Source organism: Podarcis liolepis, assembly GCF_965112155.1.
Source record: "Podarcis liolepis genome assembly, chromosome: 15".
Classification (NCBI taxonomy): Eukaryota; Metazoa; Chordata; class Lepidosauria; order Squamata; family Lacertidae; genus Podarcis; species Podarcis liolepis.
In genome coordinates, this window is record NC_139566.1 from 42,335,611 (window position 1) to 42,363,434 (window position 27,824).

The following is a 27,824-nucleotide window of genomic DNA, read 5'->3' on the forward strand; positions in this document are numbered from 1 at the left end:
GGTCACGAAGAGTCGGACATTAATAGAACCTCCAAGAAGAGTATTTTGGAATCTTTTGAGCAGACAGGTGTCCTGTGGGTTGTCTGTGAATTTGTGCTTGCAGGCAGGAGATGGCACCGTCCATCACATTAAATATTCCCATTGAACATTTTACTGTTCCATTTATTCCTTGTATTGCATTGTACTGCATTGCAATTTGAATTATATCCAGTGCAGATTGTAATGCAACAAAATGCAATATAAGAAATAAGGGAAGTAATAAAAATCAAATTAAAAACAGTACTTGGCACAGTACTTTGCAAAAATCAAGAAGAGGTCTGCCAAGACCCATCAGGAGTTTTCAAGTGGTCTGTGGGGTGGAGTCACTGGTTTCATCTGGCTCCGAAGGTGGACATTTTGAATAGCCATTTTGAGAGGCACTTGGTGAAGTTACCACTTCCTGCAATTCAGTTGCGTTGGATGTGGAATTCTTGCGGCAGAAAACCTGCAGGCAAAGGAAGAAACAGGGCTGTCGATTAAGTTGATGATGAGGATCCTTGGGTGAGACTTAAGAGGATCTAGTGTGCTGGGCCTGGCACCAGCTCCTAAAACAGAATTGAGCCGACCTAAACCCAGGCACAACTGGCGTCCTGGGCATGGTGCTACAAAGGAGCTCCATCAACCAGACAGGAGGAATCTCAGCACACAATACAACACACACACACACACACACACACACACACACAGTGGGTGTCAGGTGGGGCAGCACTTTTCCTCCCCCCACTGATAGAGGGACATGCTCCTCTGCTGGAAATCCTTAAGCCTCAGACTTCCTGAAAATAACCCAGGAATATTCACTAATGGGTTTAAATGTGGAAACCTTGAAACTTGTGGGTTGTTTATCAGCTAGAAGCCTCCCATTTTGGCAGGCAGAACAAAGCACACTCCTCCTTCACACACACCCTTCTTTTTAAAAGCAGTTTTGTAAAGAGGATTCAAATCTTTGTGGAGTTCCAACCTTATTCGGAAATACCATATTTTTCGCCCCATAAGACACACTTTCCCCCCTTCAAAATGAAGGGGAAATCTGGGTGCATCCTATGGGATGAATGCAGGCTTTCCCAGGCTTCCATCAGCTCTGTTCCAGGAAGCCGCGCCGGGCTCCAGAGGGTTGCGCAGAGCTGCCTGCATTCCAAAGCCTGGCACGCGCTGAAGAGGGCGCCCGGGCTCCGCGCAGCTCTCCGCAAGCTGGGGAGACCGGCGCGGCTCCCTAGGATTGTGGATAGCAGGCTGTTCTGGGGGCTGGGGTCGGGGGAAGCTCGGGCTTCCCCCGCACCTGCCCCGTGCCTAGGGGGGAAATAAATTTTTTTTTCTTTATTTCCCCCCAAAAAAACCAAAAATTAGGTGCGTCCTATGGGGCGGTGCGTCCTATGGGGCGAAAAATACAGTACTTGAGAGAAAGCGCTAGAAGAACATTAATATCAGCTGGCACCCAATTGTGCCTTTGGCCTTGCGGATGTAAAAACTGTGGCACATAAAATGAAACACATCATTTGGAGGAACTGGCCAGATTCTGCCTCTCAGGATAAACAAAGAGGAAGGGAAAACAATAAGTGGCAACCCAAACTCAGATGAGAGGGGCAGAAGAATAACGCACACACACACATTCCTACCTTTTGCAATATGGATGTTAATGCTTTCTGCTTCCAACAGATGAGTCCAACAGCAATGACAATTATAGCAGCCATGCTCCCAAAAATACTCCCAAAAATAATCCAAAAATTATTTCGATTTGCACCTGCAATAATAAGCAAAAATTATCCCTTGAGGGCGACAGCAAGAACAACGGAGGGCATCAGAAAAGACTGTGAACTGATTTCAGCTTTTCTCCACGCAGAATGAGAGTTGGGCTGTCACAAAAACTTAATTTGCTTTTTTAGCTGAGCAAATGCAGTATATACCACACAGCTGCCTGGACTGCCGAACACTCCATCCCAATTTTGCAGTTTTGGAATACTGGAAGCCAAAGTCCAGTTTTCAGGGAAGCAACTTAACAGCTCATTACTCAAACTGAATACAGTCATACCTCAGGTTAAATGTGCTTCAGGTTGAGCGCTTTTGGGTTGCACTCAGCGGCAACCTGGAAGTAACGGAGCGTGTTACTTCTGGGTTTCACCGCTCATGCATGCGCAGACTCTCAAAATGACGCCACGCGCATGCGCTGAAGCGGCGAAACACGACCCATGCACGCGCAGTCGCGTGTTCTGTTCTACTCGCATCCAGAGGTACCACTGTACAGTGCTTTAAGAGATACGCTGCATTTCATTTCAACTTAGTTAATACACTCGCAGAGTAGGTGACATAATAGAATTGCAGAACTGGAAGGGAGCCCCAGGGGTCATCTAGTCCAACCCCCAGCAGTGCAGCTCAAGAATCCCTGGACAGTTCAAGAATCCCTGAACAGTCGGCCATCCAAATTGCCATCAAATCGCCAAATCGCAACACTCAAATATTTAAAAACCAAGGTGGAAAAATTCTCAGCCAGATTGATAATAATAATAATAATAATAATAATAATAATAATAATAATAATAATTAAAAAATTTATTTATATCCCGCCCTCCCCAGCAGAAGCCGGGCTCAGGGCGGCTAACAACAATAAAACAGTACAAAAGTACAGCATAAACAACATTCAAAAATCATTCATTATAAAATTAATTAATTCAAGCCACTAGCAACCATTGGGCCAGAGCTCCGCGAAGATTGCCAAAGGAGGGGGTCAGACTGTGCCTTGGCCAAAGGCCTGGTGGAACATCTCTGTCTTGCAGGCCCTGCGGAAAGATGTCAAGTCCCACAGGGCCCTAGTCTCTTGTGACAGAGTGTTCCACCAGATCGGAGCCACGGCCGAAAAAGCCCTGGCTCTAGTTGAGGCCAGCCTAACTTCTCTGAGGCCTGGGACCTTCAAGATGGTTTTATTTGAAGACCGTAAGTTTCTCTGTGGAGCATACCAGGAGAGGCGGTCCCGTAGGTACGAGGGTCCTAGGCCGTGTAGGGCTTTAAAGGTTAAAAACAGCACCTTAAACCTGATCCTGTACTCCACCGGGAGCCAGTGCAGCTGGTATAGCACCGGGTGAATGTGATCTCGCAGCGAAGACCTCGTAAGGAGTCTCGCTGCAGCATTCTGCACCTGCTGGAGTTTCTGGGTCAGTCTCAATGGCAGCCCCACGTAGAGCGAGTTACAATAATCCAGTCTGGAGGTGACCGTCGCGTGGATCACAGTGGCTAGGTCAGGGCGAGAGAGGTAAGGAGCCAACTGCTTAGCTTGGCGGAGATGGAAAAATGCCGCCTTTGTTATAGCTGCAATCTGCGCCTCCATGGAAAGGGAGGTGTCGAAGATTACACCCAAACTCTTAACGGACAGTGCTGGCACTAATTGCGCCCCCGCAAGAGATGAGAGTTGCCCCCCCAATCCCATATCGCCCCATCCCAGCCACAGGACCTCTGTCTTCGAAGGATTTAGCTTCAACCGGCTCCCACGTAACCATCCAGCCACAACTTCCAAGCATCTGGTCAGTGTGTCTGGGGCCGAGTCAGGATGGCCATCCATCAACAGATAGAGTTGGGTGTCATCGGCATACTGATGGCAACCCAGCCCAAAACTCCGAACAAGCTGGGCGAGGGGGCGCATAAAGATGTTGAAAAGCATCGGGGAGAGTATCGCACCCTGAGGCACTCCACACACCAAGGACTCCCATGACCAGCGCGGAAGCCGGACTGGAATGGATCCAGAGCCGATGTTTCATCCAGAAACCCACCAAGCTGTTCAGCAACCGCTCTCTCAATCACCTTACCCAGGAACGGAAGATTCGAAACCGGGCGGTAATTGGATAGATCTAAAGGATCTAATGATGTTTTCTTTAAGAGCGGGCGCACCACTGCCTCCTTCAGTTCCCCTGGGAATATCCTGGTGCCAAGGGACAAATTGATGATATCCCCCAGGGAGGCTCGCACCTTGTCTGGACACGCTCTAATCAGCCAAGACGGGCACGGGTCAAGAGGACAGGTGGTGGGCTTTCCAGCTTGGAGGAGTCTGTCCACATCGGCTGGGGATATCCGGTCGAAGTGGTCCAATACTGAGAACAGTCAAGGGGCCTCCAGTTCCTTTATTGTATCCAAATTGGCAGGGAGGTCATGGCGGAGCAACAAGACCTTCTCCGCAACAAAGCTCGCAAATGCCTCACAGCTATGTGTCAAATTGTTATTTAAATTTGGCTGTCCCTCAAGGGACGTTAAAGACCTGATTATACTAAATAATTGCGCTGGGCGAGAGCTAGCGGATGCAATGGAGGCCGAGAAGTATGACTTCTTAGCAGCCTTCACCGCCATCTCGTACGTTTTCATAAAAGCCCTATATGTTCTTGAGGCTCCGTCACGGGCACCCCGCCATACTCGCTCTAGCCGTCTGAGGTCCCGCTTCATTTTCCGGAGCTCCTCGGTAAACCAGGGAGCCCGGTTTCTGCGGGGTCGCAGAGGGCGCATAGGTGCAATCTCATTGATGGCTGCCAGGAGCTGGGTATTCCAGCCCTCAACAAGCTCAGTCAATGAGTCGCCAGGGGGAGCAAGGTCCCGCAAGGCTTGGCGGAATCTATCAGGGTCCATCAGCCTCTGCGGGCGAGCCCAAATCGGCTCGCCACCTAAGCAGGGTGGGGTGGAAAGTCAATCCTGGCTTTCAGAGCGTAGTGATAAGACCATGGCACCTTAATTGAAGGAGACATGATCACATCTATACCTACGCCAAAGATCAAATCCAGCGTGTGGCCTGCTTGATGTGTGGGGCCTGAAACAAACTGGGAGAGCCCTAGTGTCGCCATGGAAGACACCAGGTCCAGAGCCTGTGAGGAGGGAGTGGCATCAGCATGGATGTTAAAGTCCCCCAATACCAATAGGTTAGGGAACTCCAAGGCCCAGCAAGCCACCGCCTCCAATAGGCCTGACAGGGTGGCTGCTGGTGTGCTAGGTGGCCGGTACACCAGCCAGACAGCCAAGCTCTCCTCGGAGCCCCACACTAGGCCAACACATTCAATGCCGGGGATCGATGGCGATGGTAGAGCCCTGAAAGGACAATCTTCCCGGATTAATAATGCACCCCTCCCCCCTGGCCCACAGTCCGCGACTGGTGGAGGACGGAGAAACCCGGGGGTGCCATCTCTCGTAAGGTAATTGTTGCCCCTTCACACACCCAGGTCTCCGTCACACAAGCCAGGTCGACCCCCTGTGAGATAAAGAAATCTCGCAGGGTGGCGGTTTTATTGCCTATAGACCTGGCATTGCACAACACCAGTGACGGAGGTGAGTAATCCTTGCTCACCCTACCCTCGTCCCTCGGGATGAGGTGCAGATTGGAAGGGGTACGAGCATATCCATATCTCAATCCCCTTCGCCTATAACATCTGCCCCCACCGCCATACCTCCCTCGTCCCTCCACGGTAGCAATCCCAGGCCTCATAGTAGCCTCCATTGATGGCAATTAATGTTATTCTTTCGCAGCCTAAAACAATAAAACCTTAAAACAATAAAAACAAAAAACAAAAACAACCCAGAAGACAATAAAACAATACAAATAAAAACTGCAAAAATTACAAATTCATCAAAATCTAACAAATTCCCAAGCCCACCCAAACATCCATCCCACCCCCATATATAAAAAATCTAAAGGGAAAGGAAAATATTTTTTTAAAAGGGAAAAAAACATGTTAAAAAGAACTCTGCACCCCTCCGGGTCCTCCTGGGCAGTAGCAGCATCAGTGGCAACAACCATCCTTGTGAGGCCCCACCCTTGGCCAGATAGTAAGTGGCAGGAGCAGTCCTTGTGAGGCCTGTCAGGCCCTCCCTGGGCCAGGTGGTAAGTGGCAAGAAGGAGCAGGGCCCTCAGGCACTTACTCAGGGGAGTCTTCCTGGGCAGCAGAGCAGTCCTTGTGAGGCTTCAGGCCCAGCCCTGGGCCAGATGGTAAGTGGCAGGAAGGAGCAGGGCCCCCAGACACTCACTCAGGGGAGTCTTCCTGGGCAGCAGGCAGCAAGCAGCACGCAGTCCTTATGAGGCTTCAGGCCCCGCCCCAGGCCAGATGGTAAGTGGCAGGAAGGAGCAGGGCCCTCAGGCACTCACTCAGGGGAGTCTTCCTGGGCAGCAGGCAGCAAGCAGCAAGCAGCAAGCAGTCCTTGTGAGGCTTCAGACCCCGCCCCAGGCCAGATGGTAAGTGGCAAGAGCAGGGCCCTCAGGCACTCACTCAGGGGAGTCTTCCTGGGCAGCAGGCAGCAAGCAGCAAGCAGTCCTTGTGAGGCTTCAGACCCCGCCCCAGGCCAGATGGTAAGTGGCAAGAGCAGGGCCCTCAGGCACTCACTCAGGGGAGTCTTCCTGGGCAGCAGGCAGCAAGCAGCAAGCAGTCCTTGTGAGGCTTCAGGCCCCGCCCCAGGCCAGATGGTAAGTGGCAAGAGCAGGGCCCTCAGGCACTCACCACAGGGGAGTCTTCCTGGGCAGCATCTAGTACATTTTGCATCCACTGCTACTGCCTCAAAGGCTCAGGGAAATAAAAGTTATTGCTAGCAGTGCATAATGGGGGAAAGAAGGCGCACACCTTCACACTCGGGGATGCTGCTCAAGTCATATGAGGCATTCTTCCGATCGACAGCATTGCTGGCTTGGCAGGTGATGATGGTGGAGTTTGTGGAACAGGTTTGCCAGAACAACTCTAGAACAGTGTCATTGCCAGAGAGGCAGTGCCTATCTGAGCTTTCTTCCAAGGGGCTGGCGGGGTCCCCTCTTCCCCAGGAGATGTCAATCTTTTCCTCTCCAGGTACCAGACACTGCAGGGTCACGTTGACGCCCTCTGAAGTCTTGAAGACGTTCAGCAGAGTGATCTGCGGCTTTGGCACTGGAGCTGTTAAAAATGAATTATATAGGTGAGGATATTAACAGGCAAGATGTTAAATTGTTCTTATATGCAACAACAGTGGCAAGAGTATTGTTAGCCCAGAAATGGAAGCAAGAAGAAATTCCGACAAAAGAATGGCAGACGAAAATAATGGACTATGCAGAATTGGACAAAATGACAGGAAGGATTGGAAACCTGAAGGACCAGAGCTTCACAGAAGATTGGAAGACGTACACGAACTATTTGAAGAGCAACTGTAATCAACAAATTACGCTAGTAGGACTACAGGAAGTTTTGTAAGGAGAAATATATGAAACATTGCAAAGTAGAGAAAGAATAGAGATATGAGTTATGAGATTTAAAAGTAATAAGAAAAGTAAGAAATGTATATTAAGTGAATAGATTGGAAAATTTTCAGATGTGATTGATGGAAGTCAAAAAATGGTATAAGATATAAAAGTATGTTTAATTATTGATGAAAATGATATGTTGAGAAACTAATAAAAATTTATTTTTTAAAAAATGAATCATAGAGTTGTAGAAAGGATTTCCAAGGGTCCTGTACTCCCAGCTCCCTCCATGCAGGAATCTCAACTAGATCACCCCTGACAGGTGGCCATCTACCTCTGCTTCAAAACCCCCAAGGAAGGAGAGTCCACCACCTTCTGAAGGAGACCGTTCCACCACTGAACAGTTATTACTGTCAGAAAGCTATTCCAAAGGTTTAGTCTTTGCTCTAGCTATCTCCCGCTTGGACTACTGCAATGCACTCTATGTGGGGCTACCTTTGAAGGTGACCCGGAAACTGCAATTAATCCAGAATGCGGCAGCTAAACCAGTGACTGGGAGTGGTTGCCAGGACCATATAACACTGGTCCTGAAAACTTTTCATTGACTCCCAGTATGTTTCTAAGCACAATTCAAAGTGTTGTTGCTGACCTTGAAAGCCCTAAACAGTCTCAGCCCAGTAGACCTGAAGGAGCGTCTCCACCCCCATCGTTCTGCCCGGACACTGAGGTCCAGCGCCGAGGGCCTGTATTTTAATACTTTGTTGGAAGCCGCCCAGAGTGGCTGGGGAAACCCAGCCAGATGGGTGGGGTACAAATAAATTATTATTATTATTATTATTATTATTATTATTATTATTATTATTATTTAGTCAGAATATCCTTTCTTGCCATTTGAATCCATTGGTTCAGGTCCTGCCCTCCAGAGCAGCAGAAAACAAGCATGCTCCATCTTCCCTGTGACAGCACTTCAGATATTTGAAGGTGGCTCTCGTGTCACCGGGCCCTCCGCTCTTCTCCAGGCGAAACATCCCCAACTCCGTCAACCTTCCTCATAAGGCTTGGTTTTCAGACCCTTGGTCATCTTGGTTACCCTCCTTAAATGAATGAAAAAGCTACACTGTTTTTGCACCAGGGCTTTCCAGAACTTATTCTTCTTATTATTAATTTATTGTTAATATTTTTTATTATTTATACATACATATATGCCCCGCCCATCTGGCTGGGTTTCCCCAGACACTCTGGGCAGCTCCCAACAGAATATTAATTTTAAAAGCCACAACATCAAACATTAAAAACTTCCCTAAACAGAGCTGCCTTCAGATGTCTTCTAAAAGTCAGGTAGTTGTTTATTTCCTTGACATCTGGTGGGAGGGTGTTCCACAGGGCGGGTGCCACTACCGAGAAGGCCCTCTGCCTGGTTCCCTGTAACTTGGCTTCTCGCAGGGAGGGAACTGCCAGAAGACCCTCGGAGCTGGACCTCAGTGTCCGGGCAGAACGATGGGGATGGAGACTCTCCTTCAGGTCTACTGGGCCAAGGCTGTTTAGGGCTTTAAACTTGGCTCCCCCCCCAAAAAAAATAGCTGCAATGAATGAACATCAGAAGCACCCATCAGCAGGATCGGACCAAAGGGGCTCATCTAGTCCAACAACCTTCCCTCACGGTGGCCAACCAGGTGCCCACATGCAGGACCTGACCCACAACAGCAAACTCTCTCCACCTGGGATTCCTGGCAGCGGGGACTCAGAAGCTCACTGCCCCCAACGGAGGAAGTAGACCCTAGCCATCATTGCTAGTAGCCATCGATATCCTCCATTAACTTGCCTGGCCCTATTTTAAAGCCACCTGAGTTGGTGGCGTTCACTACAGCTAGAGGCAGCTATGCTTCTGAATACCCTCTTGCTGGAAACCACTGGAGAGGAAAGGGCTCTTGTGTTCGAATCCTGCTTGCTGTTTTCACATGGGCATCTGGCTGGCCAGTGTGAGAAGAAGATGCTGGACAAGATGGGCCATGGGCCTGATCCAGCACGATCTTCTTGGGTTCTTAGGTTCCACGTTCGGTTCCACCAGAGGCAGAGAAGGATCTTAGAATAATTGCTTACCAGAGACGGTGAGGTAGAACAAGTACGTTGGAGAGAAGGCTACTTCCTTAAACCTCACACGGACCTTGTAGAGGCCACTGTCTTCCATTTGTAGGTGGCTGATCTTCAGGGTGGTCTCATTGACCATTGTGAGCCGCTGCCCCAACCGGTCACTGGTATATTTCAACGTTCCATTTTTTTCAGCAAGTTGGTTGATCTCGCCCGTCCAGGACTGGAAATCCAATTTGATTATGTCCACTGTTATTCCTGGGGGAATGTTTATATGAAGCAAAGCCAATCCTCCCTGGAGCTCATTCAAATAAGTAGGGGGAGAATTCTGTGCTGTGAGTCCAGTTCCTGATAAGCAAAGAAAAGGAAGGAAGGAAATAAGGCCATATTCCTCAAACTTGGGTCGCCAGTTTTTGGACTACAAAGACTACAGTTTCCATCATCCCTGACTATTGGTCCTGCTAGCTACGGGTGATGGGAGTTGTAGTCCAAGAGTTACAAAACGTATAAGGTAAAGGTAAAGGGACCCCTGACCATTAGGTCCAGTCATGGCCGACTCTGGGGCTGCGGCGCTCATCTCGCTTTATTGGCTGAGGGAGCCGGCGTACAGCTTCCGGGTCATGTGGCCAGCATGACTAAGCCGCTTCTGGCGCACCAGAGCAGCGCACGGAAACGCCGTTTACCTTCCCGTAGGAGTGGTACCTATTTATCTACTTGCACTTTGACATGCTTTTGAACTGCTAGGTTGGCAGGAGCAGGGACCGAGCAACAGGAGCTCACCCCATCGCGGGGATTCGAACCGCCGACCTTCTGATCGGCAAGTCCTAGGCTCTGTGGTTTAGACCACAGCACCACCCGCGTCCCTACAAAACATATACTTGCAAAAAATACAATCACCCAAAATAATTTTGAATAAAAAAATCATAGAACCATAGAAATGAAGGGTTGGAAGGGATCCTAAGGGTCATCTAGTCCAACCCCCACAAGGCAAGAATCTAAACTCAAGTACCCATGACAGATGGCCATCCAACCTATGCTTAAAAACCTCCAAGGAAGGAGAGTCCACAACCTCCCGAGGGAGACCATTCTACAGCCGAACAGCTCTTCCTGTCAGAAAGTTCTTCCTGATGTTTAGTCAGTATCTCCTTTCTTGTAACCTGAAGCCATGGGTTCGAGTCCTCCCCTCCAGAGCAGAAAAAAACATGCTGGTTCCCTCCTCCATGTGACAGCCCTTGAGATATTTGATGATGGCTTTCATACGATACGATACGATACGATACGATACGATACGATACGATACGATACGATACGATAATCTTTACTGTCATTGTCCCATACAGAACAACAAAATTGAAAAAAAATCTACATCAGACATTCAAAAACCCACAAGCCTGCTATCCCAGCTATCCCAGCCTCGTTAGCCCCCTAAAAACTCTGATACCCCATAATTAAATACAATATACTCCCATAGAGACTTCTTACACTGCATTTAAAACCAAAATCGCATTTGGATAGAAACTGTTTCTCAGGTGGCTGGTCCTAGTCTTTATAACCCTGGACCTTCTTCCAGAAGGCAGAAGCTGAAAGAGATCATTTCCGGGGTGCGCACTATCCTGCACTATCTCTGCAGCTTTCTTATGACACCTGGAAGCGTAGATTTGATCCAAGGTGGGAAGAGTGCACCCAATTATTCTCTCCGCAGTCTTTACAACCCTGGACAGCATTGGTTTTTTCCCTGACCGTGCAGCTCCCAAACCACACACACAGACCATAAGTTAATACACTCTCCACAGTACAATGGTAAAATGCCATCAAGAGGTCCTTTGAGAGATTGTTTTTCTGGAGGATTCTCCTCTTTTCCAGGCTAAGCACACCCAGCTCCTTTAACCGCTCCTCATAAGGCTTGGTTTCCAGACCCTTCACCCTCTTGATCTCTCTCCTCTGCACGTGTTCCAGATTGTCAACATCCTTCTTAAACTGTGGTGCCCTTGAATTGGACAAGGTATTCCAGGTGTGCTCTGACCAAGGCAGAATAGAGTGGGACTATGACTTCCTTTAAAAAGCAGAGACATCACCTTGCCAACAAAAGTCCGTATAGTAAAAGCTATGGTTTTCCTAGTAGTGATGTATGGAAGTGAGAGCTGGACCATAAAGAGGGCTGATCGCCGAAGAATGGATGCTTTTGAATTCTGGTGCTGGAGGAGACTCTTGAGAGTCCCATGGACGGCAAGAAGATCAAACCTCTCCATTCAGAAGGAAATCAGCCCTGAGTGCTCCCTGGAAGGACAGATCGTGAAGATGAGGCTCCAAGAATTTGGCCACTTCATGAGAAGACTCCCTGGAAAAGACCCTGATGCTGGGGAAGATGGAGGGCACAAGGAGAAGGGGACGACAGAGGACGAGATGGTGGGACAGTGTTCTCGAAGCTACCAGCATGAGTTTGACCAAACTGAGGGAGGCAGTGGAAGACAGGAGTGCCTGGTGTGCTCTGGTCCAGGGGGGTCATGAAGAGGTGGACACGACTAAACGACTCAACAACAACAACAACATGACTTCCCTTGATGTGGTATATTTAGCTTTGTTTTGTGTACAGACTGGCAGAACTTCTCCAGGCTTTTGATTGGGGTCATAGAATCATAGAATCATAGAGTTGGAAGAGACCACAAGGGCCATCGAGTCCAACCCCCTGCCAAGCAGGAAACACCGTCAGAGCACTCCTGACATATGGTTGTCAAGCCTCTGCTTAAAGACCTACAAAGAAGGAGACTCCACCACACTCCTTGGCAGCAAATTCCACTGTCGAACAGCTCTTACTGTCAGGAAGTTCTTCCTAATGTTTAGGTGGAATCTTCTTTCTTGTAGTTTGGATCCATTGCTCCGTGTCCGCTTCTCTGGAGCAGCAGAAAACAACCTTTCTCCCTCCTCTATGTGACATCCTTTTATATATTTGAACATGGCTATCATATCACCCCTTAACCTCCTCTTCTCCAGGCTAAACATGCCCCTATCAACCCTCCCTGGCAATGCCATCAGACCTGAGCGACAGACCTTCTATGGCAATTGGAGGACTTACCAAAGAGAAGGTTGATGACTATTCCAAAGTGTTGTAAAAACTTGAATCTTCTGCCACCCATGCTTGGCCCATCAGAAGGCGATTGCACACGATTTTGGTCTCTGCAGATCGGAACCTGGGAGTCTGGCACAGAGATTCACGTCTTCAGTCCCTCTATCGCAAGCACCTGTCTGAAAAGAGAAGACACCCTAAGTGTAGGGGGTGTAAGGGTGTAAATCTCTCTCCATTCTGCTTTCTCCAGGAAAGCCCTGGCCTAGACACCACCCTCCCCGTTCACCAAGTCTCCCTGGAATTCAGTCTGGAGAATACAGGTATTTCTTCTAATGCTAACTGTGTGGAGGATGGCTAATGTAGCTCCATGACACGCACTCTGGACATGCTCAAAGGGACTGCACCTGTCCCATGGCTTAACCCCAGCATGGGGAACTTGTCCTGGCCCCACCAAAGGCTACATTCGTTCTGGTTCATGCTGTTGTTCTCCCACATACATTCCCCACAATGCATCTCAAGGAACTAATGAATAACTTCTTATAAGCAAGTTAGGCATCATTTAGGGTTCCTTTTCGGGCCAACCAGGAGAATCACGAAACAGAGATTGAAATCTGGGTCTCTTGTCGTTGGAGTTCCGTTGGGATCAAACCAGCACAAGTATACATAGTCATTCTCACTGACTTATTTCGGGAATACCTGGACTGTTTGGCTTCAAAACCATGAGCTGCGTCTGTCATTGTTATTGAAATTTTTGCATTGTAGATATTATTTAAGATTCCATGTATTAGAAGGAGTTGAAATGTCCTACATTATTGTGAACGAATTTTCGCAAGCCATCTATAGAGTTGTTTAGTTCGTGATTCACCTCTCCGTATTCCTTGGGTGTGATAGTTGATGTTATGTACTGATTTGAATAGGATCCAAAAGGCAGCAGTCTGATTGGTCCTAGAACAATAGGATCCAGAACGCTGCAGACTGATTGGTCCTAGAACAATAGGACCCAGAATGCAGCAGTCTGATTGGTCCTAGAACAATAGGATCCAGAATGCAGCAGTCTGATTGGTCCTAGAACAATAGGATCCAGAACGCTGCAGACTGATTGGTCCTAGAACAATAGGACCCAGAATGCAGCAGTCTGATTGGTCCTAGAACAATAGGATCCAGAATGCAGCAGTCTGATTGGTCCACAGGAGCCACCCAATCCAGCTCCAGGTGGAAGGGAATCCGCAACCTGATTGGCCTACAGGAGAATCCCGGAATTAGCTAATCACGTGGGGCCCATTGTGTAAATAAGGAATATAAAGCAGACATCCTGGGGGAACTTCCATTCCTCCTCACCACTAAAGAGCATGAAATCCACTCTCGACTCCGAGCATATTTCAGTTGGGATTCCTGCATTGCAGGGGGTTGACCCACAGGACTCCTTCCAACTTTGCAGTTCTATGATTCAATGGAGGGGTGGGGGTGGGGTTTGGGGGGGTTCCGGATAAGCAAGGGTGCCAATGACTTTGACCAGTTTTCCTCGTTTTTAAGTTGAAAAGTGGGGCAGGGCCAGCTCCCTGATTAGGCAGAGTGAAGAAACCTGCCTGGGTGGCAAGCTGCCCCAGGTCAGGGCTGGCAGCCCAGTGCGCCCCCTGCTCACCAGCACTCCGGACACTGCTCCTGGACTCCTCTACTTGCCCCTGGCCTGCCCCCTTGCTTCCTTGGGGTGTTCCAGGGGCGAGTAGAGAAACCCTCCCACGCCTTGAAATTACAAAAGGTACTAGGCAGAGTTGTCCGTTACCTCCATTATTGTTCATCACGGTCTTGGAGGACCTGTGTCTGCGCATGCATGGGTTGCGATTCGGCGCTTCTGCACATTTGTGCCCACCAAAACCCGGAAGTAACCCGTTCCGGTACTTCCAGGTTTCAGCAGTCCGCCACCCGAAAAAACGCCCTCTCCCCTTTTTATGATTACCCGCTGTGGGATCCCACAGCTAATTCTCCCCTGGTCTCCTCGCTGGCCCAAATGGGACTAATTTAGCCAGCTAGCCCTGGCAATCATCTAATGTTTATTGGATGGATTTCCCCCAAATTGATTTTTGAATTCTGAATTTATTGTTATTCACGTTTTATACTGTATTTTATGCTGTTTTTTGTTGCATCAATTAAGTGTTTTAAATTTGTTGTTAGCCGCCCTGAGCCCGGTTTTCTGAACTGGGAAGGGCGGCGTATAAATAAAAATTATTTATTATTTATAAAATGCATATTAGAGATCAAGTTGGAAAACCATTAGTCGAGGATGAGGGAAGTTCCCGGCTAATATAGCCAAATGTTTCTTTATTTTATTTGTAAAATTGACGTTATGATGGAAATATTTGTAAAAACCAATAAAGATATTATAAGAGAGAGAGAGAAACCCATCCACCCACCCAAGCTGGCCTCCATAAGCAGCTGTTGGGAGTGCTGGTTGTTAAGTTGTGGGTGAACATATCAGAGGACACAGCGATTCTTCAAACAGCTCTTGTTTATTCACAGGCCAGAACAGAACTGAACTGAATGGCTCAGTCAGCCTGCTTATATAGAGCTCCAGTACCACGTTATTGTAACAACTTTCTAAAACTATCCAATCACTGAACGTCACTTTTGATCCTTCATTTGCATAACTATGTACAGTATCCCCCTGCTGGCCCAGGGTGAGAACTTCAGTACATAACACTGGTGGTGCCTGCAATGGGGGGGGGGGGGGGAGAGCTTGGAGGTGGTGGCAGCAATGTAAAAGCTGCCACACAGCACCACAAAAGGAAGCTAGCCTTATACCAGAAGCTCCGCTCTTGTCAAAAGCTGCACAGAAGGCTGGTGTTTTCCCATTTCAATGAGATGAGCTACCTGATGATGAAACTGTGAGGGGGGGGAGACCAGCTGGGAACAGGAGAAGAAACGTCACACACTGATGTTGGGTGGAAAAATATAAAAATAATAATAAATTGTCCAGTAGCACTTTAGAGACCAACTAAGTTTGTTCTTGGTATACACTTTCGTGTGCATGCATACTTCTTGAGAGACACTGAAACAGACGTCACTGTTTCACTGACGTTGGGTGGCCTGATATAAATGGTCCTGCAAACAGGCAAGAATGGACTGGAGCTGTTGCAAGGAGACGGAAACCCCCGAGTGGAAAGACTGCTGCCACTCTGCCGTCCGGCACTCTGCCTTCCAAGTTTCCTGCAACTCTCATTCAGAGGCGCTGCCGGCTGCCGCCTCAGACTGAAAAAGGAGATAGCACAAAGCTCTCTTGCCTAGTTGCGATCCACAGCCATCTCCTCCTCCATGAATTTGCCTAAACCCCTTTTAGTAATAATAATAATAATTTTTTATTTATACCCCACCCTCCCCGGCCAAGACCAGTCTCAGGGCGGCAAACACCGACTATTAATCCAGTAAAAAACATTCCAAATAAAACAAAACACCAAACAAACAGTTGATTAAGTTTTAGAGCCATCACAGCCACATGCAAGAGGAAGCTCCCTAGTTTAACTCTGTGCTGCGTCAAGAAGGATCGGGCTTTTAAAATATATCTGTCCTTATTTTTTTTTCCACGTTCAACTTCACTGGCTGTCCGTCCCCCCCCCCCCCCCCAGGTTTTGGTGTCAGGAGAGATGGAGGAAAACTTCTCTGCCCATATAACTTCACCAACTCCCCAAGGTGGCTCAGTCGGGGGAGCGAGACTCAAGGAAAACGATTTCCTGCATTGCAGGGAGTTGCATGAGCCTTTTCTCCGAACTGCAAAAAAAAAAAAATATTCCTTCCAGTAGCACCTTAGAGACCAACTGAGTTTGTTATTGGTATGAGCTTTCGTGTGCATGCACACTTCTCCAGATACACTGAAAGAGGAAGTCACCAGACCCTTATATAGAGAGAGAGTGTGTGTATCTGAAGAAGTGTGCATCATAGCTGTCCACTTTTCCCTTTTCTTGCGAGGAATCCTATTAGGAGTAAGGGAACTTCCCTTGAGAAAAGGGAAACGTTGACAGCTATGGTGTGCATGCACACGAAAGCTCGTACCAAGAACATACTTCGCTGGTCTCTAAGGTGTTACTGGAAGGATTTTTTTTTTTTTTTTTTTTTGCAAAAAAAAAAAGTTCCTTGCAAACTTTCTTCGCGGCCGAGGCGCTACGCTCTTAGCTTCGCGGATCGGAGAGCCCCGCGCTCGCCTCTGCACGGCGAAGGAAGGAGAGAGAGGGGGGAGAAAGGAGCGCAAGGATGAAAGCCCGGTGCGGATATTTCCTCTCCCACGTTACCATGCGCAGAGAAGAGGGGCGGGGAAGGCGGCGGCCAAGGAGCCGCCAAACCAATGGGAGGCATGTTTTGGAGACTGGAGACTGGAAGGGTGGCGAAATGCAAGAGGAAGGCAGGACTGCAGGAGGTCCCGCCTAAGAGAAGGAAGGGGCTTCCCCCAGTCATTGTTTCGTTGGGGGTTTTTTAACAGCTGCAAAGATTTCCCCCTGGGGAATATGGCAACCTGAATCTAGTCCAAGCCCCGTTTCAGGGACTGGACTGGAGGGGTGGCGAGATGGAGGAGGAGGAGGGATGGTGGGGTTCGCCCTTCGCTCTTCTACTCCTGAAGCGTCCAGAGAAGGAGGAGGCAGGATTGCAGGAGGTCACAGCTCAGAGAAGGAAGGAATGGAAAAGAACCCAAAATGCTCCCCGGCTGCTCTCCAGTCCTGAAGGAGCCCCGCGGTGGGAGGGTTTCAAGAAAACAGGCAAGTCCAAGGCGAAACTTGAAGCCAAGCGGCGAAGATGCCGTGCCTTTATTTGCAAGCAAAACTGCTCCCGAGTGAAGAAACCTGCCTGGGTGGCAAGCTGCCCCAGGTCAGGGCTGGCAGCCCAGGGCGCCCCCTGCCCACCAGCACTCCAGGCGCTGCTCCTGGGCAGCAGGCGGGTGCGGAGAGGCGCTCCTCTACTTGGCCCTCGCCTGCCCCCTGACTTCCTTGGGGTGGTCCAGGGGCGAGGAGAGAGAGAGGGGGGAGACCAGCTGGGAAGAGGAGAAGAAACGTCACACACGGATGCTGGGTGGAAATCTATTAAAAAATAAAAAATTCTCCCGTAGCACCTTAGAGAGCAACTAAGTTTGTTCTTGGTGTGAGCTTTTGTGCGCATGCACAGATACAGTACACTGAAACAGAAGGAGGGGGCCAGAGGAGAAAGGATGCCAGACCCCGCACCCCCCCCCCCTTCCGCATCAAGTCGGGGGCGGTGAGGAAATCTGCTTTACTCCAGGACCATGTGTAGGGCGCCTTGGCAGCTGGATTTGGCACCAAGGCGAGCATGTTTCTGAGACAGCCTTGCGCGCTCCGAGGTGAGGCTGTCCATGGGCGGAGCTCCCCCTGCAAGCACTGGGGGGGGGGGGGAGGCGAGTTATCGTGCATCTTGCGCCCCAGAGTCAGAAAGAAGCTTGCCCCGCAATGTGCAAAACAACCCACCATCCCTCCGGGAAAAGAGGCCGGGGGCCAAAGGAGCGAGATCGGCAAACGAGACCAGGTACTCCCTTCAAAAGGTCCTCCCGGGATGAGGATGCCTTTGTCCGGTCCCGTCCGTCCCCCCCCGCAGTCCTGCGCCCCTGAGTTCTTTGGGGCTTCCCCCCATTCACTGTTCTTGGGGGCTTTTTAGCAGCTGCTAAGATTTCCCCCCAATCTAGTCCAAGTGACCCTTTTCTAGTCCAAGCGCCTTTTCAGGGACTGGACTGGAGGGGTGGCGAGATGGAGCAGGAAGAGGAGGAGGAGGGGTGGCGGGGGGGGCGCCCCATCTTCTCCTCCTGAAGCGTCCAGAGAAGAGGAAGGCAGGATCGAGGGAGGTCACGGCTCAGAGAAGGAAGGAACGGAAAAGAACCCAAAATGCTCCCCGGCTGCTCTCCAGTCCTTGGGGGATTCCGTGAACCCCCCAGGTGAAAGGATCCCCCGCGCTCGGAGGGCAAGACCAAGGCGCAAAGCGGCGAAGAAGCCGGACCTTAATTTGCAAGCAAAACTGCTTTAGCAGGGTCCGCACTCCTTGCAAAGAGAGAGTCAGACCCCTCCAAAAACGTGCTCCTCACTTTTATTAGTGCCCTCTCCCACCATCACTGCATCATTTCTGCATCATCAGAACGGAGGTATAGCACAGAGAAGGAAGGAAGAAATGGATCTTGATTTGCCTCCGCCCTCGGCTATATCCCCCCCCCCCCCCCGCAAGCCCAGGAAGCATAGCTGTCCACTTTTCCCTTTTCTTGCGAGGAATCCTATACGGAATAAGGAAATTCCCCTTCAAAAAAGGGAAACTTTGACAGCTCAACCAAGGAAGCATTTGCACAGAATTTGACCCAACACTATAGAGTTCTCCTCGTTTCACAGCTTAAGCCTGGAGAAAGTGTCTCCTGATTAGGGAAGCTTTTAATGTTTGATGCCTTACTGTATTTTAATACTTTGTTGGCTGCTGCCCAGAGTGGCCGGGGAAGCCCAGCCGGGTGGGCGGGGAATAAATAATATTTTTATTTTTATTCCATCTGAGAAGGAAGCTCCTATGAAAGGCCCTCCTGGGAATAAGAACAGGAAAGAGCCCGGCTGGGGGGGGGGGGTCCAGGCGACTCTTGGGCCCCAGGAAAGAGTAGGGGCGGGGCTTGATGGAGGAACGCGGACCGTAGACGTGCCATGAGATAGAGCGGCCACCCCTCCAAGGCCATAGCTTCCGTTTCAGACCGGAAGTTTGTCTAGGGCGATTTACTTTCCTTGCACAAAATCCCTTCTCTCTGCAATACTGGGGTGGTTTGTTCTCGCTCCTCCTTCTCCCCCCCCCCCCCCGCCGGGACCTGCCGTATCTCTATGCCCGCTTTTCCTAGAAGGGAGCAGAAAGAGACATGGCCATTAGAAAGAAAAACCCCAAAATAATAAATAGAATTTTCCTAAGCAAAATCGAGAGCCGGGCGTCATCAGCCACCCGGCAGACCTTCGTGGAGGCTCCACCAAGAACGCTGAGTTCCAGCTGCCATGAAACCCCCTTTCAATAAAGGAGAGCGGCTTCTGCCAGCCCCCCTGTATTTACTCATTCATGGAGTGTAAAAGCCCCTGGATCCAGCCCCGCCTAGTCAATTCCCAAGAAGCGAGGAATCGAGATAGACTGCCTCTGCACCTGGAGGCTCCATGAGGACGGCAGAAGAGCCAGGCTGCTGGATCAGGCCAAAGGGCGAGCCCAGCCTCCAGGCGGCCAACCAGCAACTGGTATACAGAAGCACGTCTGCCTCTGACCGTGGAGGCAAAGCGGAGCCCCTGGGACTGGCGGCCATTGCTGCCTCCTGCGGCAGAGAGATCCACAAGTCACCTATGCCTGGCGTGAACAATGACTTCCTTGGATTTTTCCTGCAGGGATTTGTTTTTAATGTTGCTTTTAATGTGCCATTTTTATTGTGATTATCTCTGTGTTTTTAACAGAACATGCATTGATAGATGATGGTGATAATTTATTATTTCTACCCCACCCATCTGGCCAGGTTTCCCCAGCCACTGTGGGTGGCTTTCAACAGAACATTAAAAACAGAATAAAACTTCAAACATTGAAAACTTTCCTAAAGAGGGCGGCCTTCAGATGTCTTCTAAAAGCCAGATACTAGTTTATTTTCTTGACATCTGATGGGAGATAGATAGAGACATACCGTATTTTTCGCCCTATAGGACGCACTTTTTCCCCTCCAAAAATGAAGGGGAAATCTGGGTGCGTCCTATGGGGCGAATGCAGGCTTTTGCTGAAGCTTGGAGAGCGAGAGGGGTCGGTGTGCACCGACCCCTCTCGCTCTCCAGGCTTCAGGAACACATCCGCAGCCTAGGCAGCCCTACGGGAGGTCCGGCAGGGATGTCTGGGCTGCGGATAGCAGCCTGCTGCCCAGCGCGAGGGGCGCCCTGAAGCAGAGCGTCCCCCACGCCAGGCAGACATCCGCAGCGTGGGGAGCCTTGCAGGAGTTCCCCGCAAGGCTCCCCACGCTGCGGATAGCAGCCTGCTGCCCGGCAGGCAGGGCGCCCTGAAGCAGAGCGCCCCCGCGCCAGGCAGACATCCGCAGCGTGGGGAGCCTTGCAGGAGTTCCCCGCAAGGCTCCCCACACTGCGGATAGCAGCCTGCCGCCCGGCGCAAGGGGCGCCCTGAAGCAGAGCGCCCCTCACGCGGGGCAGACATTGGCCAGCCCCACAAGCTCGGGGGACAGCAGGGAGGCGCAGCGCCGCCATCCCGCTGTTCCTTGACCTGGTTCTGTTTCCCCGACTTGCTTTTGGGGGGGAAATAAAGGGATTTTTTTTTTCCTTTATTTCCCCCCTCAAAAAAACTAGGTGCGTCCTATGGGACGGAGCGTCCTATGGGACGAAAAATACGGCATATACAGTGGACACTCGGGTTGCGAACGTGATCCGTGCAGGAGGCACATTCGCAACCTGCAGTGCCGCGTCTGTGCATGCGTGGGTCGCAATTCGGCACTTCTACGCACATACAAATAGCAATTTAGCACTTCTGCGCATGCGCGAGCGCTGAAACCCAGAACTAACCCGTTCCGGTACTTTCGGGTTTGACGCAGTGCGCAACCTGAAGCATCTATAACCCAAAGTATGACTGTACATACATATACATACATAGTTTTAATTCTGTTAATGCTTGTTTTATTTTTATTGTCTGCCCCATATGTTTTCAGCTGTTCTTGTTATCTGTAAGCTGCCCTGAGTCAGGGGAAAAGCAGGGTATACATTTGTTAGTATTCTTTTTTTCTTACCTTTGCACACTCCCTTCCACCTCTTCCTCCAGCCACACCTGGTTTCCTCTCCTGCTGCTGCTGCCCATCCTCCTACTCTCCCTCTTCTGGGAAGCAGCCACTGCCCCTCCCTGAACTCACCAGGGGGTCCCTCCCTGGCACCTGGTGCTGCCAGGTGGTTGACGTGGGCGCTGGCCAGGTAAGCAGGGATGGAGAAGTCTTCAGGTTGCTCTTCCTTTTCGGAGTCTCGCAAAGTCTGCTTTATATATAGTGTCTTCTCCCCCTTTTCCCCCAGGGCCACCTCCCTCGCTTCCTTGCCTTCGGCCTGGGCCTCTCCGTCACCGCCTGGTCTGCCAAGTTTGACCAGGAGTTGGTGCAGGCGCTGAGGAAAGAGGGGCCCAAGCGAGGAGGGCAGGTTAGAAGGCGGAACGTCAGGGGTGGGGAGGAGGTGTGGTGTGTTGCAGAGGGTCCTGGCTTCCTTTGGGGGGGCAGTCCCTCAGGTCCAAGCCATGGCAGGCAGCTTCCCCAGGCACTTGGTGGATTCCCACATGGCAGGGGGTTGACTAGATGACTCTTGGGGGTCCCTTCCAGCTTCTGTGAACCACACGTCCTCCACTTAATGCCCTCTCCTTTTCCTTCAACTTCCATGGCTCCCCCGGCCAGAATCCCAGGAGCTGAGTCTTCTATGCCTCTCCCTTGAACGCAAACTCAGCTGCAGTTCCTGCATTGCAGGGGGTTGGACTAGATGGACCTTAGGGTCCCTTCCAACTGAAAATATCTGGGGGAAGTCCTGTAGCTGACATCAGAAGCAAGGAGGAGTATTTTCAGGTGAGCAAGGAAGAGAGTATGCACACCCCTAAACATTTTGTGAATCTAAGTTTGGCCTCAATGAGGGGCAGTATTTCAATATGAGTAGGAAAATGAGAGTACCCCTAAACATTTTTTTAAGAAAAAAATCACTGAATGGGTGTCATTGAACCTGACCCTATGGATAAAAGTCAATGCTCTTAAAATGAACATAATACCTAGTTTATATCTAGTTTATATCTAAAGAGGAATTCCAATTCACATCACATCAGTTCCAATAATATTTATGCAAAAAATATTCATGCAAAAAATGTAAATACTGATAAAAGGAGGAGGATTTTGGATCCCAGACTTAGAAATGTATCACCAAGCATATTTACTGTCAGGTAGACAATTCTGGAGACCCATAACTGAACACAACTGCCCAAATTGGGCTGCTTTGGAATATTCCTATGTAGCACCTCTAGAAATCTGGGTAGCACTTGGGTCTAAATACAAACATTAATACTCAAGATGCTATTGAAACAATAACATCAGTTAGAATGATACCACATGTCCAAAAAATATAAATTTGACCTTTTCTCCCACAATAAAATGACTTTGTGGGGAAACCCGTCTTTAAAAATCAGGAAAGAAATGGTTGTATGGGAGAGGTGGATGAATTTGGGTATATTAACATTAGACCAGTTGATAAAAGAAAAGGATGAATTTTATACATAGTCTATCCTAAGAGACAAATACAGATTACCTACAAATGCTCAATGGCAATATCTCCAGATAAAACACTTGGCAGAAAGTGAGGAGGAATTAAAGAACCTTTTAATGTGGGTGAAAGAGGAGAGCACAAAATATGGTCTGAAGCTCAAACGTCAAAAAAACTAAGATCATGGCCACTGGTCCCATCATCTCCTGGCAAATAGAATGGGAAGTAATGGAGGCAGTGAGAGATTTTACTTTCTTGAGTTCCATGATCACTGCAGATGGTGACAGCAGTCACAAAATTAAGAGACGCCTGCTTCTTGGGAGAAAAGCAATGACAAACCTAGACAGCATCTTAAAAAGCAGAGACATCCCCTTGCCAATAAAGGTTCGTATAGTGCAAGCTATGGTTTTCCCAGTAGTGATGTATGGAAGTGAGAGCTGGACCATAAAGAAGGCTGATCGCTGAAGAAACCTATCCATTCTGAAGGAAATCAGCCCTGAGTGCTCACTGGAAGGACAGATCCTGAAGCTGAGGCTCCAAGACTTTGGCCACCTCACAAGAAGAGAAGGCTCCCTGGAAAAGACCCTGATGTTGGGAAAGATTGAGGGCACACAAAGAAGGGAACGACAGAGGACGAGATGGTGGGACAGTACAGTGGTAGCTCTGGTTACGTACTTTATTCATTCTGGAGGTCCGTTCTTAACCTGAAACTGTTCTTAACCTGAAGCACCACTTTAGCTAATGGGGCCTCCCGTTGCTGCTGCGTCGCCACCGCACGATTTCTTTTCTTATCCTGAAGCAAAGTTCTTAACCGGAGATACTATTTCTGGGTTAGCAGCATCTGTAACCTGAAGCGTATGTAACCTGAGGTACCACTGTATTCTTTAAGCTACTAACATGAGTTTGACCAAACTGCGGAAGGCAGTGGAAGACAGGAATGCCTGGCGTGCTCTGGTCCAGGGGGTCACGAAGAGGCGGACACGACTAAACGACTAAACAACAAAAAAAAAAAACACCATCTACGGACCAGCAGCTTTTACAACCTCAGAGACCCCAGAGATATTGAAGCAGTTTATTAATTCTTAGGCAAAAAGCCCCCACCATAAATAATTCAACATATATAATTTTTTGTTATTAGCAAACCAATTTGATATACAGGTACACAGGGAGGATCGGAATAAGGAATTAGAGATCTCAATTTCGACCACATATTGGGAAACTGTTTTAACTACTACAACAACGGTGCCTCTGGACTTTAAACTGAAGCTCATACAACAAAAAATAATATTTAGAATATACTGCACCCCATTATGTTTTTCTTTTAAAAAGGGCTACCTAAGATATCTAGCTGTTGGAAATGCAATAGGGATAATGCTTCTCTAAAACTCGTGTTTTTTCATTGTCCTATATTGAAAGATTTTTGGCCGAAGGTAACTGAACGGTACAGAACAACCTTACATTCATAAAGCAAAATATCCTCTTGAATTATATACTCAGCACATAGAACCTTACAAAAGGACAATACGAGTGGACCCTCCGTGCCCTTACCACAGCAAAGAGACTGCTCCTGATGAACTGGGAAAATAAAAATGAGGCTCCCTTCTATGATTGGACTGAAGACTTGTACAAACTTGCAACATATGAACAACTTGCATATAAACACAGATTTGCCATGGACAAATTCAATGATATTTGGAATCCTTCTTACAAATACTGTAATAGATTATAAGAGCTAGTGAAGTACAATAACCTTGTAAAATATGCAGTTTTGGGTTCCCCACCTCCTTTGTTTTCCCTTTTACATGTGTTCTGTTTCTCTTTTTCTCTCATTTACGCCTCACCATGTTTAGTGCACATATAATTACATACTTTTTGAATTTTAAATCAAGATTTCTTAAAACAAAAAAAGCAGCAACTGGTGAAAGCAGGGGCCAGTGAGGCCAGGGACTGGGGCGGCGGGAGGTGTAGTTCAGCAACCGCTGGAGTACAGTGGTACCTCGGGTTAAGTACTTAATTTGTTCCAGAGGTCCGTACTTAACTTGAAACTGTTCTTAACCTGAAGCACCACTTTAGCTAATGGGGCCTCCCGCTGCCGCACCACCGGACCCCAATTTCTGTTCTCATCCTGAAGCAAAGTTCTTAACCTGAAGCACTATTTCTGGGTTAGTGGCGTCTGTAACCTGAAGCGTATGTAACCGAAAGTGTATATAACCTGAGGTACCACTGTAAATGTCTTGTATTTAACACTCGATTGGGAGCTGCCCAGAGTGGCTGGGGAAACTCAGCCAGGTGGGCAGGGTATAAGTAATAAATCATTATTAATGATTACTATTTATTTTATTTTTTGAATATTTTATTAGGGATGATTCACTCCCTAGTGGGCACTTTCTTGATCTCCTGCCCTACAACAGAAGATACAGAAGCATGATTAGTTGCACCAACAGGGTAAAGAACAGCTTCTATTCGTGGGCTGTTAGGCTGCTGAATGAAGAGCTGAGTGGGGGGTGCTCGTGTAATCTCACTGTATACAAGTTGTACAAGTGACAATAAAGTATTTTATTCATTCATTAGTTGAATATAAGAGCAACATATAATCAAATACAAGCAATCAAATACAGTTTTCCCCTAACCCCCCCAAAAAAAACCAGCCCCAAGTACGTCCAGGTAATTACATTAGTAATATAATGAAACAAAAAATTATTTCTAGTTGCTGGTTTAAAAACTATCATTCCACATGTTCCCATGTGTGTTAGGTGGTTTAAATGCATGTTCTTTCTTTGATGCCTATGTCATAAAGGAGGACTGTGTTATGTAAAGGTTCTGTAGTTTTTCATGTTGTTTTCTTTCATTACTATTACTATTATTATTATCTGGAACTCCGGAGGTTCCCTGTGGCGGGTGTGCGTCAGTAAACGAGGGGAATTAAGACTAAGAGAGCTGAGAGGGGGGTGCTTGTGTAATCTCACTGTATACAAGTTGTACTGTAAATTTCCCCAATTACATTGGGGTGCAGTACAAGTGACAATAAAGTATTTCATTCATTCATTCATTAGTTGCATATAAGAGCAACATATAATCAAATACAAACAAACAAATAGTTTTCCCCTAACACCCCCCCCAAAAAAAAACAGCCTCAACTACATCCAGGTAATTACATTAGTAATATAATCAAACCAAAAATTATTTCTAGTTGCTGGTTTAAAAAACATCATTCCACATGCTCCCATGTGTGTTAGGTGGTTTAAATGCATGTTCTTTCTTTGATGCATATGTCATATAAGAGGACTGTGTTATGTAAAGTTCTGTAGTTTCTCACGTTAATTTCTTTCCTTATTATTATTATTATTATTTGGAACTTGGGAGGTTCCCTGGCGCCGAGCCAAACCAACGGAATAATAATAATAATAATAATTTATTATTTATACCCCGCCCATCTGGCTGGGCTTCCCCAGCCACTCTGGGCGGCTTCCAAAAGAATATTAAAATACTATAATACATCAAACATTAAAAGCTTCCCGAAACAGGGCTGCCTTCAGGTGTCTTCTAAAAGCCTGGTAGTTGTTGTTCTCTTTGACATCTGGTGGGAGGGTGTTCCACAGGGAAGGCGCCACTACCGAGAAGGCCCTCTGCCTGGTTCCCTGTAACTTGGCTTCTCGCAGTGAGGGAACTGCCAGAAGGCCCTCGGTGCTGGACCTGTGTCCGGGTAGAACGATGGGGGTGGAGACGCTCCTTCAGATATACTGGACCAAGGCCGTTTAGGGCTTTAAAGGTCAGCACCAACACTTTGAATTGTGCTCGGAAACGTACTGGGAGCCAATGTAGGTCTTTCAAGACCGGTGTTATATGGTCTCGGCGGCCGCTCCCAGTCACCAGTCTAGCTGCCGCATTCTGGATTAGCAGTAGTTTCCGAGTCACCTTCAAAGGTAGCCCCACGTAGAGCGCATTGCAGTAGTCCAAGCAGGAGATAACCAGAGCATGCACCACTCTGGCGAGACAGTCCGCAGGCAGATAGGGTCTCAGCCTACATACCAGATGGAGCTGGTAAACAGCTGCCCTGGACACAGATTTGACCTGTGCCTCCATGGACAGCTGTGAGTCCAAAATGACTCCCAGGCTGCGCATCTGGTCCTTCGGGGGCACAGTTACCCCATTCAGGACCAGGGAATCCTCCACACCTGCCCGCCTCCTGTCCCCCAAAAGCAGTACTTCTGTCTTGTCAGGATTCAACCTCAACCTGTTAGCCGCCATCCAACCGCCTCCAGGCACTCACACAGGACCTTCACCGCCTTCACTGGTTCTGATTTAAAAGAGAGGTAGAGCTGGGTATCATCCGCATACTGATGAACACCCAGCCCAAATCCCCTGATGATCTCTCCCAGCGGCTTCATATAGATATTCAAAAGCATGGGGGAGAGGACAGAACCCTGAGGCACCCCACAAGTGAGAGCCCAGGGGTCTGAACACTCATCCCCCACCAATACTTTCTGGACACGGCCCAGGAGGAAGGAGCGGAACCACTGTATGACAGTGCCCCCAGCTCCCAAAGACGGTCCAGAAGGATGTTATGGTCGACGGTATCAAACGCCGCTGAGAGATCCAGCAGAACTAGGAAACAGCTCTCACCTTTGTCCCTAGTCCGCCGGAGATCATCAACCAGTGCGACCAAGGCAGTTTCAGTCCCGTGATGAGGCCTGAACCCTGATTGGAAGGGATCCAAATGGAAGCGATGTTTTTACACCAGCCTTAATAAGTTGCTATGCGAAGTCAGTGGCGAAGCGCTCCAGCAAAAGACTTTGGGGCGATTGACTGATTTGAGTTAGTCAGTTAGTTATTGATTGGGGGGGGTATTTTCTGAGGCGGCTTTTTGCCCCCGAGTCAGAACGAGGCTCGCCCGGAAAAAAAGTGAGCTTGGCGGACGAGCAACTTACTTCCGAAGTCCCGCCTGGGACGGAGAGGCCTCTCTTCAGGAAAGGCGCAGAGAGAGAGAGAAAGGACCTACGGACGCTCCGCTCCAGCCAGAGGCGACGACGAAATGGCGCCCTCAGGCCCAGGGAGCCGGATCTTGTACGCAGAAGGTTCTTCCGGGTCAGGACACAACTACTTCCGGCGCGAGGGAAAAGCCGCGGCGGTACCTGTTTCTCTCCTTGCCCCGGCGGGGTTTCGAGCGGAGGGAGGAGGAGAGCGCAGACTCCGCGTGGGGGGGGGGCGGCCCGCCAGGTTCACCACT

The 27,824-nt window shown here is 48.9% G+C and overlaps 1 protein-coding gene across 2 annotated transcripts; it reads right to left on the reverse strand.

Annotated features, from left to right (window-relative positions):
* LOC310693954 (SLAM family member 6-like) lies at positions 1-27,656 on the reverse strand. Of its 2 annotated transcripts, none has more exons than XM_083476494.1 (6): positions 21,109-21,126; positions 12,360-12,529; positions 9,299-9,634; positions 6,612-6,914; positions 1,653-1,777; positions 1-484 (listed from the first exon to the last, which is right to left on the reverse strand). In XM_083476494.1, exons 2-6 carry the CDS (start codon positions 12,418-12,420, stop codon positions 341-343), a joined length of 969 nt encoding a protein of 322 aa, XP_083332620.1. In that variant the 5' UTR covers positions 12,421-12,529; positions 21,109-21,126; the 3' UTR covers positions 1-340. The 2 variants fall into 2 exon arrangements, with proteins under 2 accessions (XP_083332620.1, XP_083332619.1); XM_083476493.1 differs by lacking the exon at positions 21,109-21,126 and adding an exon at positions 27,526-27,656 and having other exon boundaries at positions 2-484.
* Positions 27,657-27,824: the final 168 nt, after the last annotated feature.